This window comes from Psittacula echo, assembly GCF_963264785.1.
Source record: "Psittacula echo genome assembly, chromosome: 14".
NCBI lineage: Eukaryota > Metazoa > Chordata > Aves > Psittaciformes > Psittacidae > Psittacula > Psittacula echo.
This window is the reverse complement of record NC_137750.1, coordinates 8,631,103-8,649,626: the sequence shown is the minus strand read 5'-3', so window position 1 is coordinate 8,649,626 and position 18,524 is coordinate 8,631,103. Positions and strand designations below refer to the sequence as shown.

Genomic DNA, 18,524 nt, shown 5'->3' with positions numbered 1-18,524 from the left:
TTACTCTTTATATGGGTCTGGTTGATAACAGTGTAGCATGGACCAACTGTGGATTTGCACCCATTTTCAGATGTGCAAAATAGCTGTTCTTGGTGAGAATGGTGGAGAGAACCCTTGTATTTGTTTGAGCTTTTCACCAGTTCTGATGGACCTTTGGTATGGTTGTTGCTTGCAATTAAGATGAGAAATCTCTAGAATACAAGTTTATAGGTTGAAGTGAAAGTGGAATTCTGGGTCAAAGCCTTGCTTGGAGACAGAAGGGCTGAATTTATGGTAGTTTGAAGTGTTTCCACCCTCAGCAACTTAGCAAAATATCCATTGGAGAGTTTTATTTAGGAACTGCAACCACTTTGTATAGCAGGAAAAAGTATTTTTCACTGAAAGTCATAAAGTTAGTAACTGCAGTGTTTGTTTTTTTACTGTGACAGATTTATTGTTCGCCCTGATGTCAAGCAGAAAAGAATGGCAGACTTCCTGGACTGGACACTCTCCATGATATCTAAATCCTCCTTTCAGTCCATGGAGGGGACTGTTGTTATGAATGGCATGCTCCAGGCCCTGGTAATTACTTTTCTTCTTTTTAAAGATAGATGGTTTTATTTATGGTTATATGATACTGCCATTGTAAACCTTTAATAGTAAATGCACAGAGAGTTTGTGTATTTATTAGAACAGGATAAGATTATGTACTGCTAGAATTTCCTCCACAACAGTTTGCAAGTTGTAACTTCCCATATATGTATATTTTCTTGAAGTATTCTTGTCATCACCAAATGAAAGTGAGGTTGCCAGTATAGATACTGATAAATAACTCTCAAAAATGCTTTTAAATATCTGATCATATATCAGTAATCACTTCAGAATTCAGTTTGGGTTGGGGTTGGTTGGTTGGTTTGCTTGTTTTGTTTTTTCTTTGAAAAAAACCTTTGAAATAAATGGAAAAATTGGAACTGTATGAAATGCAGAGGTTGGGCTTCTGGTATAGCGGTGGTCTCTCCTAGACTTCAGAACTAGTAACTGAAATGCAAGTGACTCTAGAAAGTTGTGTCCATTCTTCAACTCAAGTCTTGTTCTCGATAGTTTTGCTAAGACATACTGAACTTGTTAGTGTCTTTCAACAGTCTGAGAAAATGCACTGTTTCTGATGGGTTTGCTTGCTAATCTGAACAGGTTTTTTGTTTAATGCCCCTTGCCTTGTTAAGTAACAATAGTTTAAGACTCAAAAGTGCTGAATTCTTAGTTTGGGTTTTAAAATTTATATACTGTGCATGGGAAAAAGTCTGTAATACCTCAACCACTACTATATGATAGCACTCCTCCTGTACATTCAAAGAATATCTTTTTATAAAAGCTTTCTTGTAGTTTTACACCCGTAGAAGTGTTGGTGTGCATTTTGAAACACTTGAATAACAGTTTTGGTATCTGTTTGATTTTGATGTCTGAATATACTTGGGTAGAATGGGGCAGTTTGTGCAGCTGGAGTTGTTACTTCTCATTTTTGTGGTTGTCCAGAGTGGAGGTGATGACTTGCTCTTGACCAGTCTTTGCACAGGTTTAAGGATTTGCTGGTGTTTGTACAAGTTTCTATCATTTGCATAAATTTGTAGCTCTTCTTAGCTAATAGCTATGAGGACTTGAACACAGTATGTTACTAAACATCAAAGTTCTGGAACAAGTGTCTGCTGTGTGTTTTTTTGGCTGGTTTTTTTTTTTGTTTCCTCCCTAGCAACTCTTCCAAATCAGAAGATACAAGAAACGATCTATATTTAGAATAACTTAGGACGTGCTGCTTAAGCAGGAGGAAGCATTATTTGTATGCATTGCAGTATGTTTCAAAAGACAGAATGATGTTTCATCATTTTATTGTCAGATCTGGAAAGGGAGACTGACTGTTTGCCATTCTAGATGCATGATGAGACCTGCAGGATGTATAATACATTAGTGTTTTGTCATAATTCCTTTGAGTTTGGCTTTGGCTCTATCCACCTGTTCATTAGTGCATACTAAGCGAAACAGGTGAATACTTAACAAGTAGAATCGAAACTGGAATGTGATACAATATACCTGGAAGCAGGAGCCTTCTTTCATTTACATTAGTTTTTCCTGCTCTCTGGGATAGGAGAAAGCGTTTTAGGCCACTTTTATTTGTGTCCTACAGCTCCTAACTCCTGTTCCAGTTGGTAGCTATGAGCAGACTGAACTTCTAAAACCTTTCTTGCATTCAGTCTTCCATTTTTAATTTTAGTTACTATAATGTAAGCATGAATTAGATCATTAGGGAATAAAGGTTCTCAGAATATGTGTGCAGGTATGTGTGTATGGAGATGTGCTTAAGTGGAGTAGGAAATATTTCAAGAGTTTAATATTAAGAACTTTGTAACATACTTGTAAAGATAATGTATTGTTAAAAATAGCTGAAAATAAAAGGAGTTTTTAAAACAAGTGAACCTTTTCTCTTAAACAGACAAGATTCTAACACTCTGTACAGAAACATAGTAAGTAATTGCCAAGTGTGTGAAGCAGAACACATCCTCGTGAGGGACAGCTAAAACCTGTGTCAACAAGCTTCAAAATTCTTTGCCCTTTTGATTCCTCCAGCAATTTATTACTTTGAGAGTCAAACTGTAGTTCCCTGGGCATTTCTTTCTGAACAAGCAGGAGGAAAAAAGACCACTTTTCAGTTTCTGGTCAGTACAGCAAGGCAGGTTTCGGGATGACAGGTTTCGGGAATGTAACCCACCAGGGTGGGGACAAGTCTTTCTGTCCATCAGATCAATTTAGGGCTGCCCCTGACTGGGTGGATTTCAGTTGGATTATGGTATTATGCTGCTTATGACTTGCATGTAGGAAACAACTTGTAGAGAGATTGGCATGGCAGAACTGTTTTAAAAAGGCATGAAACTCTTGCATTTCAATGAACTGAAACTGCAAGTTAGGTACGCAGTGAGTAGTTCGACGTTGCTGCACTTTGATCTGCCTCTTTGTGGCCTTAAGTCTTGGCGATTAGGTATGCTACTGTTTAATCTAACTCAGCATTATGTGTAGAACAAGTACTACTGTTTCAGGGTTCCTGTTGGAACATGCAGCCTGCATTACATATTTTAATTCCACCAATGCTTTTTCCTTTTTTTTTCTTTCCACCTGTCGTCAGTAATCTATCATTTCACAGCAGGTGTGTACAAACATGAGTCTTTGCTTATAACATTTCAGATTTAAGGTTTTAAAACTGCTCTCTTTAGTTGAAACTATTGTAGTATTGAATTCAGTTTGGTATTGAATTAAATTCACTTTTGTGTTTAGACATGGTGCATTTGAAGGATTATTGATGTTGGATTTGTGTATTGGAGGGATTCTAAATGTTGGATTAATGTGACTCAGTTTTTATTTTTTAATAACATTTGTTTACTTGAAGGAAACTTCTAACCTGTTTCAAGAATCTGCATTTTAAATTCTCTTGGTCTGGAGGTTTGCTTTTAAACCTACCATTATATCAAACAGCTTTTTAGTTATTGCTGCAGGGTGCAGCACTCCCAGTTCTTGCGTGACAGAGATGTCATCATGTTGAGGTAGCCTTGGGCATTGAAACTTATTAAACCTTATTTGTTTTATAAGTGATTCAGTATACAAGTGTGAGTAATAATTAAAAAAAATAAAACGCCCTACACAGTGATCTGATGAAACTCGAGAGTCTTAAGAACAGGGCATTTCCCTGAGCTGTCTCTAATGCAAAAGTTATTTAGCAATAGCTACATGCTTATGTAAATTTTGCTTCAGGGAAGAAAGAACTCTCTAACTCTATTCTTTCGGACCCAGAGGCACAAAAATAGACTATTTCTAAATAGAATGTTTCCCAAGTCTCTATATTTTTGGCATTCTCAAAGAATTAGCGATGTTAGGATTGTCTGTTGGCGTTGTTTTTTTTCAGAAGGTGTTGTTGCTTAGTGTGTTGGTGATAAAGGTTTACAACAAGCAATGGTGATATAAGGAGAAGAGGAAAATTCTTGTGCCTGCTAATACCCAGGGCTCTGACCCCTTTCTGGAAGCACTGCATCTCCTCTCTGAATGACCTAATGGGGCTTTGTCTGATATTTCTTTATTGCTTTTCACCAGAAGTACTGTAGTTAGTTCAAGGCTTAGGAGTTCTGTTATCATAAGGCTGTTTCTTTTCCTGTTAGACTCTATTGCTGTCTTTAGCTGTTTCTTCTTTTTTTTTACTTCTAAGTATTTAAAATCTGTGGTTTTAGTCTTGTTAGGGTAGAAAGGAAGGATTCTGTTAGCTCTCTGCATGTTAGTCTAAACTTTTCAGGCTCTCAACTGGTAAATAACTAAAGTTATTTACCTTAAATAAATAAATAAATGAAACTCAGCTCCTTTTGCCACCCATTTAACTGGGTTCTGTGTTGAAGTTTGTCAGCTTAAGCACCATGTTGATGCCCTGACAAACACATGTGACTTACAGAAGGAGTAATGTTTTACTGTGATGAAGACAGTAAGAACAAGGGCTTGAACTAATCTATTTTGCCATTAGCTGCACATATAATGCATGAAATATTCTCTACTTTCAAGTGAATTTATTATTCTGACAGCATGGCCTCCCTCACCTTGTTTACCTCCCCACATCTGGCCTGAAGGCAGGGATGGCTGATAGCTTTCCCTGGACCTGAATGTTGTGTGACTACTAGGGGGTGCTCCAGAGTAATGAAAGATCATTTTCTTCTCTTCCCATAGAGGCTGAAATTATCCTCCCAGTCCTTGACTCGGCTGGTTACGACCAGAGGGTAGATGCAGAGTTGTGTCTCCTGCTTGGCAGGAAGATATACTTGCTACCAAACAGTCAGGCCACCCTTAATGGTGATTTGTATAGCTTGGGGAACATGTCCGGGAGATGATCCCAATTGATATAGCTCATGGAGGTCGGGCCTGAAGTGGGTTATGCAGACAATTGGAAGGTGTGGTGTGTTTCTCCTGGATTACTAAGAAACTAGGCTTTGTTTTCCTTGCACCATGCTATTTCTAAAGCAAAACCAGACTTGACAGTCGTCATTGCTTGCACACCACTGATTTTCTCTAATTTGTAGGTGGCTTAATTATTTATAAGAGAGGGAGTCACATACTTTTCAACAGTTTAACAGGTTGGGTAAGTTGGTGTATGCTGTATGTGCTCATTAAAGTGAAGAGGCCATGGCGTAACTTTGATTGCCTGGATACTCCAATAGACAGGCTCCTTACTTTGAGTATTGTCAGTTGCTGACACTGAAATGTCTATGCAGGTGGCAAACCAAGCTTATTAATTACTTTGTTTGTATCAGATTTTCTGAAATGGTGTGCCTTGGATGTTTTTCTTCCTTCAAGGCAGGAAGTTTAAGCTGGATACTGTAATGCTGATCCCTCCTTTTTTCTGTGTGTTTCTGTTAACGTTTGCTGTTCCTGCAGCATGTACTTTTATTTTCAGTATAGCCCTTGTAAGCTCTAGGTTTGCAGGATTTTTCTGAGACAGTACCTTTGACCTGCTGTAGCACATGCTGGAAGAAAGTACATACTCCCCTTCCCCAAAGGCTAACATCAGTTAAAGTGCTCTTTTATTTCCCCTAGAAAACATATATGCTAAGCTCAAAAGCTTGGGAAATTTGGACTTGGGAATGCTTTTGCATACTTGGACTCATAAAGGAGTAATGAAAACTTCTTTTCTTGACGTTTCTACAATCAGAACAAAACCCAGACACTGGATTTCCTGCTGTGTTCCGTATCTGAAGAGTTGCTATGATGATTTCAACATCTGAAAGTATATTAGAAATCCTTGCAAGATTTTGCTTGAAACTAGATGATCTGTTTTAAATATTAGGTATAAAAATAAATTGTTACTTAGGTTTATAGTCAAACTGTTGTAGGGAAACAATATATGTTTCACCTTTTTGTTAGAAAATAATAGAAATGGTTGTGAAATGGAATCTGTCAAGGTCACTGTTCTAAAGTGAGGCATAGGTTTATGAAGCTGTTTTCTTCCTTTTTGGGTATTTTTTTAGAAGAACATTAAAAAAATTCTGGTACAATATTTGAAAAGTTTTCTGATTTCCTGCTTGTGTGTAGGTTAATTTCTTCCCACATCTTGCTTGAGGTGTTCAAGTTCTGTGTTTCCTGAGGAGTCAAGAGCTGAATTCAAAGTTGGCCTTCAGGATGTGAAAATTCCTAGAGAAGCTCATAGGAAGATGCCGGAATTTAGGAACTATGTAAGACTGAAAGGGTGTAGATGTTTTCAGGATTCTGTTCCACCTCTGAAGAAGCTCCTAGACAGGGTGCTGAGAAGTGAAGGAGGGCTGGAGCAGCTCTGCTCTGGAGCCGAGCTGAGAGAGCTGGGCTGGCTCAGCCTGGAGGAGAGAAGGCTTCTTAAGGGGAGACCTTAGAGCAGCTTCCAGTGCCTAAAGGTGCTACAGGAAACCTGGAGAGAGGGCCTTTGGACAAGGGATAGGACAAGGGGAACAGCTTTAAATGGACAGCGAGGAGACTGAGATGAGATTTTAGGAGAAATTCTTCAGTATCAGGCAGGGGGTTGGAACTAAGTGATCTTTAAAGGTCTCTTCCAACTCGAACCATTCTATGATTCTATGAAGTATTAGCACAGACATCCAGATGCATTCGCCCAGGAGTATTCACAAGGCTGCACTAAAAAGCTCTTTCTCTGCATTATTACTACTTCAAGAATTGTACTGTTTTGTTTTGAATATGCTTGCATATAATCCTAATAATTTGGAGACAGTCTGTGTGTGCTTATAAAGCACTCTTGGCTCTTAACTGGACTTTTCTACAGATAAGAGTATAATTGTGAAGATAAGGTGCTGCAGAAATGCTGCAGGATCTCCTGGCATCTGCTACCAACTTGCTAACCTTGTGAAGAAACCATCTGATAGGTTTTTAAAGCAGAACACAGGAACCAAGTGATGAAGAATGAGTTTCTGCATGTTTTAGCAGAGAGGTGGAAAAATCTTAGAGGCTCTCTACATTTGTTAGTTATACCAAAGATTTGTAGAGCATCTGTCATCTTTTCCTTAGGTTTTTTAACACAAGCATGTTAGTTGTAAATTACATTGTTGTAATAACATTGTTGTAAATAACATTGTTGTATGTTAGTTGGAAATAGTTTTTTGTTTGGATACTGGTATGGTATATTGGGAAAAGCCGTGCTATATTTATACCATTCATGTTGGTATTTGTTTCTGATAGCTGTTCTTCTGGCCTGGGGTAGTTCTGTAGTATTACTCCTTTGTAAATGTTGGTTGTTAATGGATGCCTTACAATTGCTTAGTTACTTGTAAAACCATTCAAAATCTTAAAAAATTCAGTTTATATTATTAAATTTCCCTATATAGGTTGCAGTAGAGCTGATCAAAAGTGCTAATTTAGGATCCCAAAATGCAGTTTAGTAACAAAACAAACTAGAATGGGTACGTAGCCTGAAGGTGTTTTTATTGCCTTTGTTGCTCTTAACCACACCTGCAGTACAGGAGGCATGTGTGTGTTTGGTATGTGTGAGAAAGTACATATTTTTAAGGTAAGTCTGTTCTCGTTTAACTCTTAGGCATATTTATTGTGGAGAATTTTTCTTTTGGTTAATGACAACGCAAGGAAAAAGAAGTGACCTAACACAGTTTTTTGATGCATACTAAGTGAAGTGAGGAAACTTTCAATGTTTAACATGTTTTTGTCGGGTGTCAGTAGTCCATTTGTCTCGCTGTAGTGCTGGGGCTTAATATTTCTGGAGTATTCAATTATATATAAAATTATTATAGAAGCTTTTTTGCTCTTCTGTAAATCCTTCAGTGCAGGAATTCAAGGTTGTTGGAGGTATGTTTGTAGCAGGCTTGCAGTCAGAAATTTCTGTAGCTGAGTTTGTTTATTTTAACATGGAGTTCTCAAAAGCTGTTGGGGAAACAGGATAAAACACTCAGCAGTTAAGTCTGGACTGTGTGCTGCTTGTCACTGTGTGGTTGCTGCTAATAACTACACTCACTTATATGTGTTCACCTCTTCTGCGGTGACCAAAAACTTGATGTGTTCTGTGTGCTGGCTTGCCTAATAAATCATCACCAAGGCTTATTCAGTTTGGAGATGTTCAGTGCCAGGAAGTCCGAAACAGGACCTAGAGTTCCCCTGGTTCTTCTGCTTGTATTCATGTTCTGCAAATTCTGGTTCACTTTTTAGAGGTTCAAAGCAACATGAGCTGCTTGAGATAATAGGTGCTGTGGTTGCACCTGCACTGAGCTTGTGTGACCAAGCACTGAGCTGGATGGTTCAGAAAGCTGAGCTGGCTGAAAATTAGTGGCTTCCTTCCCTTTTTTTTTTCCCTCTCTCATTTTTTTTACCCTTTTTCTTTCTCTCTTTAGAGTTTTTTTGGCCAGCTCAGCTCCCTGAGTTGGCTTGCCTACATGATTGTGTGGATGGGAGGGGAAGGCTGGGCGGCAGTATCCTTGACTTACAAAGAAGCAAAACTGCTCCCTGAGACTCTTTCCCTTTTATGCCATTTAAATTAGTAACCAGTACTGATTATTTCAAAAGCATAAAGTATTTTAGAACTATATGTTTGATGTAATGTGTTCTAGAATCTCTATATTCTCATGTTTGTTTTCCCTATTTTAATTGCAGGCACAGTTATTTAAACATGCCAAAAGAGAAGATTGTTTACCATATGGTAAGTTTGTAATATCCTGATTCCTAGTTTTAAGCCATTCCAATCAAAAAAAAGAGGAAAGAAAGATTAAACTGATAGCAAGGGGTGCTGTAAAGAGCAGGGTCAACAGGGAAGTTATGAAGCATGCAAAATGAGGGGGGAGGGAAAAGGATGACAGTGAGGAAGGAGCAGAAGCCAGTGCGGAATGTTATGTTGGAACAGCTCATCAACGAATTTGGAATTGACCAATTGCGCTAATACAGAGCTGGACACAGAACATACAAACTATAAGAGGTGGAAAATACGTTTCAAAATTCATTAGAATATAAATTGGTTCTATACACAGCACTGCTGGAAATTTTGCAGAAGATCTTTAAGTTTCAATGTAAGCTCAGGATTTCAGAAAACCCAGGTTTAAAGAACCAGCTGTGTATGGGACCCAGCTAGAATCACATAGTGATTCCAGAAAGAGATTATGATGGATGCAATTAGGAATAGACAGGGACCCAGAAGAAGAGCACAGAAGTTTCTGAACAGTGTAGCTGCATGTTGGAGTTACATTAATGTCCTGGAATATGATCAGAGCTGCCTGCAAAATGCTAGTTTGTTTTTTATTGATAGCAGTAAAGAGAGGTAGGAAAAGATGATGGCTAACTACAGAAGACTACAAAAGAGCTTGTAAGTTTTGGAAACTTATCAGAACAGCAGAAAATAGGGTTTGTGCTATTCACAGGAATCAAGCAATGATATAAACTCGCTGTATAATGCTGCTTGTGATTTCACTCAGTGGAATTTTGACTTCAGAGAAGAAACTTCATAGGTCTTGTGGGGGAAGCAGTTCACTTATCCCAGTTACTATGTCAGAGATTGCGGATGCTTCCATACAAAATGTCTGAAATCTGAGTAAACGTGGAGATAAGATAGTAAGACAAACAGAATGAAATGACATATGTGCTGGTCAGAAGCAAACAGAAAATATTGAGGAATGTCATCACATAGAAATAGCAGACAGCACTGTGGAAGCTTAAACAGCAATAGGACTGACAGATAAGCAGAATAATAAAGATGCTAGATAAAATATGGTATAATACAAAATTATGTAATTTAAAAGATGCAAATTATACAACACAATAACCATAATCAATATGAAAAGAAGATATTTGGCTCACAGCACTAACTGGCTGGTAAAATTAGATGTTTTGGCCTACGGCACATAGAATATTAAATAGTTACAAGTCTAGTAATGAGAGAAAAAACAGGGGCATACCAGTGAATAAATGTATCCTAGAAAAAAGTAGAATGCTCATGACTAAGAAGCAAATATTCATGCAGAAACTGTTTGGGATAAGAAAATGTGAGAGACAAAAAGTATTGAAGATTTTTAATTATACCAGGTTCTAGCAGCTTTGAGGATCAAATAGGAAAAGCCAGACAAATGACAAAGGAAGATACTGTTTGAAATCGTTTGCAACATAGAACTTTATTGTAAAATAAGCAGTAGTCCTTAAGTCATTTGCATGGGTCTGTAGATATTTTAGTGATTCAAGAGTTGGCAGGACTTGGAAGAGGTTTTTATTTTGTTATTCTCATTGTTTTTCTGTCTGTGAATATTGATGTTTCTGCACTTTTTTTCTCCTAAACTATTAGTTTCTAGCTTTTACAACTGCATAAAAATCCAGGTTGGAAAGTATCAAAGTAGGCGTCGCTACTGGCTTTACCTTTTTGTCTGTGTGTATTTTATTAGCATTTTAGTATGTCAGGATAAATTATAAGCCTTTTTAAAATCTGAGGAGATTTTTAAGTCACATCCTACATTTTCTCAGACTTCGGAACAATTGTTATGTCTTTGATCTCAGAGTATTTTGACAACTCTGCTCCAAGACTGGAGTAAGAGGTTGCAGAGTATTTTGCCAGTGCGCATCCATATTTGCAGTGCTTATAGCAAGAATGACCGTCCTTCAGAGCCCAAGCTGTTGGTCTCTATTAACTAATGATCGGCCTTCAAAACAATCATTAATTGTTCTGGGTTGAAAATGCAGAAGGACTCTTTTACTTGTAACAGAAATCTGTTCCGTATGAAAATTTTGAATCCTGGAATTTTATATTCATTAATCCAGGATTCTCCTTTCGTCTCTGTTTTGTTTTTTTTTTACTTTGCTGGACAAATAATTTCGTTACCTTTGATGTGCCCAAATGAAAGGTTTTGTTGCTGACTGTTTACACATACACAGTATTTCTCATGTCTAAATGGTTATGGGCATTCATCGTCATAAAAATTCCTGTGCCAGAGGAGTTAAGTTGATGCTGCCTGAAAATAATACATGAGGAAAGGGAATAGGAATAAATGAGGACTTTCTTGGCTGCAGAGTAAGTGAATTAGATTTTCTGACTCCTGGTTCTGTTACACTGCTGGCAATTCTTAAACCCTGAAAGATGCTGGAACATGTCACTTCCAGTGAGAAGTAGAGGCATAAATACTCTAAGAATCTAGCTTCATTATAATTTTCATAGGCAAAAGTAATGCTTAAAGCAATCCTTCCTGTTTGGTAGCTGAAGAGTATTACCACTATTTGACCAGTGTCAGAGCTACTACAAAGTAGGTAATAAGGCATTTGCATCTTAGTAATACCTTTAGAAATCTAAATATTCTCAGGAACTTTCAAAACTTTACAAAGCTGACGTTCTTACTGAGATTTTTCAGGTTTTCTAGCATGTTTATTTTCTTTTACAGCTGCTACTGTGCTTGAGTGTCTCGATAACTGCAAGCTGTCAGAAAGTAATCAGATGGTTCTTCGCAAGCTAGGGATGAAACTTGTTCAGAGACTTGGACTGACGTTTGTGAAACCAAAGGTAGCAAAATGGAGGTTAGTTTAGAGCTGAAACAGTTTAAAAAAAAATGAAAACTGAAAGCACTCAAAAAGCCAAGGAATACCTAAATGCATGGATTTGGCACTGTCCTGTCCTCATAACCTCCCCTAAAAGAGAAAGAAAGAAATCGCTGTGTTACTTGGGAACGAGCTCCTTCTTCATTTGCACTATTTGGAAAAAGTAGACTGCTTTCACTGTATTTAGTTTCCTGTAATTTTTTTCCATTTTGGTGTAGTAAACCAATGCTGGGACAGGCCAAATCTTTTCACTTCTCATGTTGCACGTTACACAAGCAGAAGCCTGTTCCTATATAAATGCATAACTTGGTTTAGATGGGAAGAAAGTGACCTTTGTTACTGAAGTTGATTTAGTACAATTTTGTAAGAGTGAACATAACTTTTTCCATTACATAGTTCTACCCTGATTCGATAGAGGTTCACAGGGGAAAAGTGGCTTGCAATCCCACTTTGGTTTTGCATATTAGTCAGGTTTTGGTGTCTGGTTTTACTTATTGCCAGAGGGCAAACTCTTTTCTAGATTTCTCGCACTGATATTTTCAAATTGCAGGCTCCCTTGGTGACTATTCTTATTGTGTTTCTTTTACCAGCTTTTGAGAACGTCCTTAGGCATAGAAAAGTCTCTTTTAGGTGGAGAGTGTACCGTGCCCAATGGCAAAAGTCAGTTTAATATGTAAAGCGTATCTCTTCTAAGAATGTATCTACACCATGGGCTAAATATCCGAGTATAGCTTGGTCAAGAAAGTACTAAGCTTGCTTTAACATTTACAAGCCAATTTTTAATAAGTTGATTTTATTAATATTTTAAGTTTTGGAGAGGTTTTTATGGCATGGGAATTTTGCCTCTCTTTATTGTCAGCAGTGGGAAATAGGTTATGCTGAAACAGAAAAGGGAGAGACATTTAAATAGTCTAGCTCTTCTTACCTTGGAAAAGAGACAACTGGGTCAGCAGGAGGGGGAGGAGAGTGGGATACTTTAAAGCAACCACTTACTAACTGGAAAACTGTACACTGGGAGGTGTAGCAACTTGATCAGTAGGCTTTGTGACGGGATGCACCTATTTCAATTGGAACTTCAATGAGACAAATCAATTAATGTGTCTGTTCCTTGTGCAGATACCAGCGTGGCTGTCGATCTCTAGCTGCCAATCTGCAGGCTCAGGGTTCAGTTGTGCAGAGTCAAATGACAGCAGTTGCTGCTAATGAAGCTGATGATGAAGAGGAATATGACATTCCAGGAGAGATTGAAAATGTTGTAGGTGTGTAAAAACTGAATAAAAATTATTCTAATGCCTGCAAGTTAAACATGTATTGAAAAACAACCTTAGGGCTATGTGGGTATCTGTGCTAAAGTGAAGAATTAGAAAGACTGTAAAGTTTAAGTCTATGCAAGTGACTAAAATATACTACGTTTTTTCAAATGATTCATATTTCAGCATCTCGAACAGAAACTCAATACTGCAGCATTTGTTGTGGGGTTGGGGCATGGGCTTACTGAAATATAGTATGAAAGAGAGAACTTGAACCTTTCACAGATGGAAGGATGACTTAAAATACATAGTGAAAAACAAAACAAAAAGTTGTGTTAAATGAAAGCTGAAGAATTACGGCTGACATTTTTAAGCTGTCTTAGTAACAAAGGAACAGCATTTTTTATTAGTGTGTGGTCATACAGCAGGTGCTCTGCAAGCTTGGTGGTGGATGTGCTGTAATTGACAAAAATTGCATCAGAAGACTTTTATAACTGAATAATCTTAATGAACCACTGGAAAACGCACCATGAGCTCCATTCTGCATCTTCCACAGTACCTGAAATTTCAAACCAAATTCTCTTTTTAGAAAATGATTTTGACATCTTTATTGTTTCTTTGATTTCAAGTCATCCTGGTGTGCAAAAGAGGAGAGAGGTATATAGAAGTATCTTTATATAAACTAAGAGGCATTTATGTTAAGAGGAAAATGAATTTTGGAAGTTTTTTTTAAGCTTTCTGTTGTTAAATGAGAATAATCTGTTTTGTTTAAAATAAATTATCTGCAGAGCAATTGTTGGTTGGACTGAAAGACAAAGACACTATTGTCAGATGGTCTGCAGCAAAAGGGTAGGTTTTTTATGGTTATTCTAAACTAATAATCTACAGTAAACAACATAGAAATACAGTCTAGTATAATCCAAGATTGATAATTTCTGTGTCTTGTCAATATTCCCAGTTACTTCAAATGGCTTTAGCACAGCTGATGTTACAAAGCCATGTTTGTATGTTTGTCCGGTATGAATTTGTGCAGGAAAATGTCAGATAGAATATAAATAATAGGAAAGAAACAATCTGGTAGGACTTGAATTGATGGGTGTAAAATAGCATTTCTTCAAAATGTTTAGGGTTTTTTTTTCCCTCTTCCACTTTAAAAACTGTATTTCTCTGTTAGGTTTGCTGCTGTGTAGCTTTTGCTTCAAGTTTGAGATTGTTGTTGTAGGGTAAAGGTGTTAGGGCAGTGTATTGTCATCTTGAAGTCAGTCAGCCTTACTGTAAGCTTCCAGTAACTAGATTTTTTATAGGACTCGTATATCAAATGCAGTAATAATGAATGAATCACTGCTTCCCTCTCTTCCTCCCCCCCCTCCCCTCTTCTTTCTTCTGTAGAATTGGTAGGATAACTGGAAGACTTCCCAAAGAATTAGCAGATGACGTGATTGGGTCTCTGTTGGACTGTTTTAGGTAAAAAAAAATTTATTTCACACTTTACATATATACGAAATACTCTTTGCTTATGAAACAAGAGAACAACAGTTAGAAAGGCAGGTCTAAAAGCCTAAATTTTGTTGCTTTTTCCCCAGATTTCAAATTTTTTTATGGCACAGTTGTGCTGAGGGTGTTCAATAAGGAAGTTATTCCTAATCCTTCCTCTTGACCCCATTCTAAGGAAATGTGTAAGGACTGAATTTGAGCTTTGGGAAAATAAAAAATACTCATTAACTTGTTGCTTAAAAAAATCCTGTTGTACTCATGTCTTGAGTGTTGGATGCATCTTCAGAAACATAATAGAACTGGAGGAAATGGTATTCAAAATCTTTATGTGAGGAGAGGCTAAAACATGTAGGAAAAGTGATGGGTAAATGGGGTATAATGAAGGTTTGTGAAATCCTGAGTGGCATGGAAATGATTGCCCTACAGTATAAGGTGGCAGGTTTGGAATAAAGAAATATGGTGCTTATTCACAGAGCACATAGCTAAACTGTAAAAACTTGTTACTGCAGAGAGTGTTGCAATATGCTTGTTCATATACTGGACTTAAGGTGTTTAGTGTGTCAGAGATGTTTTTGGGCTAGCTGAAGCTTTCGTTTGATCACATCTGAAATCATAGAATCAGCTAGGTTGGAAAAGACCTGTAAGATTATCAAGTTCAACCTTTACCCCAGCACTGCCAAGTCCTCCAATAAACCATGTCACTAAGGGCTTCACCTTTAGCTGCTAGGATGTTCTTTTGATGTGCTTTGTTGTTGAGTGTCTTGTTTCCACATCCATATAAAGCGTGTGAAGGACTAAAGTATTAAACAAGTACTATATGCTGCTTTTTTTTTTTCCTATCAAATTGTTCATCAGGTCTGCATTGGGTACTTGAGCTTTAACACATAAAACACATTAAAAAAATAAAGGTATAAAGTCTTAAAAACTTACAAGGAAAGTATCTGCCTTGCTGATACTTCTACTGTGCTACTGTGATTAATTTAAGAGGTGCTGCTGATCTCAATTATCCCTGGAGCTTCAAAGACCTGTACTCACTGTGTTTTCTTTGCTTGTTTTTCAAGTCTTAGGGATGAGTAATCCAACTAGTAATTGAGTGACCTGCTTTCTTCAGAAACACCTGGGAACAAACGTAGACAAGGACAAAGGGAATGTCTTCTGTACTCTTTACACTAAATATCTAGAGACCAAAATCAAAATAATTCAGTTGCTCATCAGAGGCAGTTTGTTGTATCTCTTGGGATAAGAAGAAAGGATTTCTTAAATGTAGATAGATTAAAAGACAGACAAGGAAGAAATGAGTTATCATTTTTCACAATTTAGTGGGACTATCAGAACAATCCCATAGGGGTCTGGATGATTCCTATGCTGTCCAACATACCTGTAAGGATCCTGGAAAAAACGTGAACAATGGTGTGAGAAAATCAACTGATGATATAAGCCTATGTTAAGTAACTAGACAGTAAATGACATGAAATACAGTATCTGATGAGTGCAAACTAATGCACTTGGGGAAGAAGGCAGCTTAGTTGTAAACTGGTCATCACTACTTAGGAAAGAGATCTTGAAGACACTGATACTTCTGTCAAAATGTCAGTGGAATGCTCAGCAGCTGTCAGAAAAAAGAAGGCAAAGGGAACGTTAGGTATTACAGGAGAAGAAAAGGTAACAAAACCGAATCACTGAAAAGTGATTTAACTGATGGGGATTCTTCCAAGTGGAAAGAAGAAGAACAGGGATACATAAAATTATAAATGCGATACAAAGAGGGAAAGTGAGTAATTGTAATCTTCACTCTTCCTCGTAAGGTGAGAACTGGGAAGCGTCAAGAAGTACATTTTCAGGCAATTATAATTAAACTGTGGAAGTCATTGCCACAGGATGTTACGGAAGCCAAGAGTGTAAAGGGAGTTCAAAAAGGGATTATACGAATCAATGGAAGAGGGACCCAGCAGAGGTTATTAAATATGACATTCTGGCTGCAACCTCTGACTTGGGAAGTCTCCATACAGATGTCCAAAGCGAGGAGGAGGCTAATAAGGGAATGATCCTTTGTGCTTCATCTTTGGCTAAGCATCTGCTATAGGTCCATGTCAGAGACAGGATGCTGGTGGAGCTGAAGCTTTGATATGGCCTAGTTTGTCTGTTCAACATTTTATTCTCTGATTCCTGTTCCTAGTTTAATACAAAATGAGCTTTTTGCATGTCTAGTCATGCAGCGTGCAGCCTTTTCCCTTTCACTCCTTTATCTGACAGTCCACCAGAAATTATGTACCATTTGGGTATTTTTGGTCGTGTTCACTAGAGGTGCTCTGGTTTGATTGATGTTTTTTAAAGGTGGATAAGCACCAGTTTGCTCATTGCATAAGCTCATACAATGTGTTTATTGGAAACTGTCACCTGAACCTCTTTGGTTAGTTAAGGACTGTGTTTGGCACTAAATTAGTTATTTTGGGAATGTTCTGTAAATCTGCGTGTTTTGCCTGAGTACAAGAAATTTTTTTCCTTTTCTGCATGACTTCCACGTATTGTACTCTTCTCTATTGGCGTTCCATTTCTACTGGTAAATGGGGGTTTTGCTTATTTGATAATGTTTGTAGCAGTATTTATATTGCACAAAATAGGAAAGTACGTTCAACCTCATATTTTAGCAGTCTAACAGGATTTATATCACAACGCCGATATGGGTTATGTGTCTTTTAAAATGTTAGGAATTGACCATGAAAAATGAAATCTGAAAAGGTTTCTTAACGAAAACTTGTCTTTGTTCTAATATTAGTTTCCAGGAAACAGACAATGCATGGCACGGTGGATGCCTGGCTCTGGCTGAATTAGGCAGAAGAGGATTGTTACTCCCTTCCCGAATTTCAGATGGTGAGTTGTAGTTGCTGAATGTGAGTAAGTTCATGAATTAACAATATAGTATTAGACATTGAATGTGTGGCACTAGACTGGAATTTGCTCATTTACTACTGACTGTAGTTTTGAATTCTAGACTAAAGAAATATGCCTATGGGGATATTTAAGGTACTTCTGCAAAAGCATTGTCTTGGGTGTGCCTTTACATGGTTAATAAATTTTTCTTTCCAAAATGAAATTAGTTTCTTGGGGTTTTCTTCTTTCTTCCTCACTCCCATATTTCTCTGTGCAGTTGTATAAAAATAATACCACATGTCTATATACTGTGTCAGTGTCATTATTTAAGTAAACTATATTAACTAATTGATGACTAACTTGCACTTTAAAGTTAGTAACTTACGCTGTGTGTTTCTGAATAAATTTCAGAGGCCAATTTAGCATAATTTATACATGAATGCGTAAGTTTTTAATGGTTTTTTGAAATACCAGGATGGAAAGAGAAATAACAGGGCAGAGGAGTTGTTTCTTTGTGTGTTCTGTATCTATCAACATATATTGAAGTATAGAGATGTTAATGTGGAAGTAGTAGTTTTCTGTTTAGTGATTTTGGTCAGTTTTTGATAGAGTTGAAATGACAAAAGCGTAATTTAGCAGTACACATCCGCTGTTCGGCACTTTTACAGCAGTATTTTGGGCTAGGTGGTTCTGATCTCATCTGGTAGTCCTGCTTTGACCACAGAAGTTGAACACGAGCTTTCAAATATGTGTAAAAACTGGTGTTTCAGCCTGGTAAGTCAGGTTGCCAGATCATTTGTATTCTGAAGATCTGCTGACTTGTAGAGGGAACTGTGAAATACGGTATTTAGTACAGTTTGTTATTCTGTCTCCATGGAACGAGTTCATGTCCAATACAGTATGTGGTTTGCATGTCATAATTTTTGAACAGCTAGCTGTCAGTTTGTTTTCCTTTTCCAGTTACTTTTGCCCATGTATGATAAAGGTGAAACAGTCAAAAAGAAACCCTCTATTCTATCAGGGAATTGGAATAGCCTCCTGTAATAGAATTGTTTAAATCTAAAGTGGGTGTTCTGTGCAAGTTGGATGTTGTGTAGGACTACAGACGACATGAGCGACTCCTGGCTCTGCCAGTGAAGTGACCTGTGCTGTGAAGCCATCTCTCTTCACTTTTAAGGTCGATTTTTTGTATTTGTAGAATGGGAATGACGGTTGTATCCTTCACACCCTTCTTTTTCTACAGAGATGCAATGAAAATATATAGCTGCCTTGGAAAGTCATTTTAATATATGTGGATTTATATGCAAATTTTTAGTTAGTGAGACTGTGCAAGATGTAGCCTTCTATTACTGCTGTGATACT

General features: G+C 37.4%; 1 protein-coding gene across 1 annotated transcript in view; it reads left to right on the top strand.

Annotated features, from left to right (window-relative positions):
* Nucleotides 1-18,524, top strand: part of TBCD (tubulin folding cofactor D) — a gene marked incomplete at its 5' end in the record, with an annotated part of 121,702 nt that overhangs the window by 12,101 nt on the left and 91,077 nt on the right. The window contains 7 exons of the mRNA XM_080629102.1: nucleotides 429-561; nucleotides 8,638-8,683; nucleotides 11,394-11,526; nucleotides 12,664-12,806; nucleotides 13,586-13,646; nucleotides 14,187-14,261; nucleotides 17,068-17,162. Coding sequence (XP_080485228.1) covers nucleotides 429-561; nucleotides 8,638-8,683; nucleotides 11,394-11,526; nucleotides 12,664-12,806; nucleotides 13,586-13,646; nucleotides 14,187-14,261; nucleotides 17,068-17,162 — 686 coding nt within the window. The remainder of the gene's footprint in view (nucleotides 1-428; nucleotides 562-8,637; nucleotides 8,684-11,393; nucleotides 11,527-12,663; nucleotides 12,807-13,585; nucleotides 13,647-14,186; nucleotides 14,262-17,067; nucleotides 17,163-18,524) is intronic.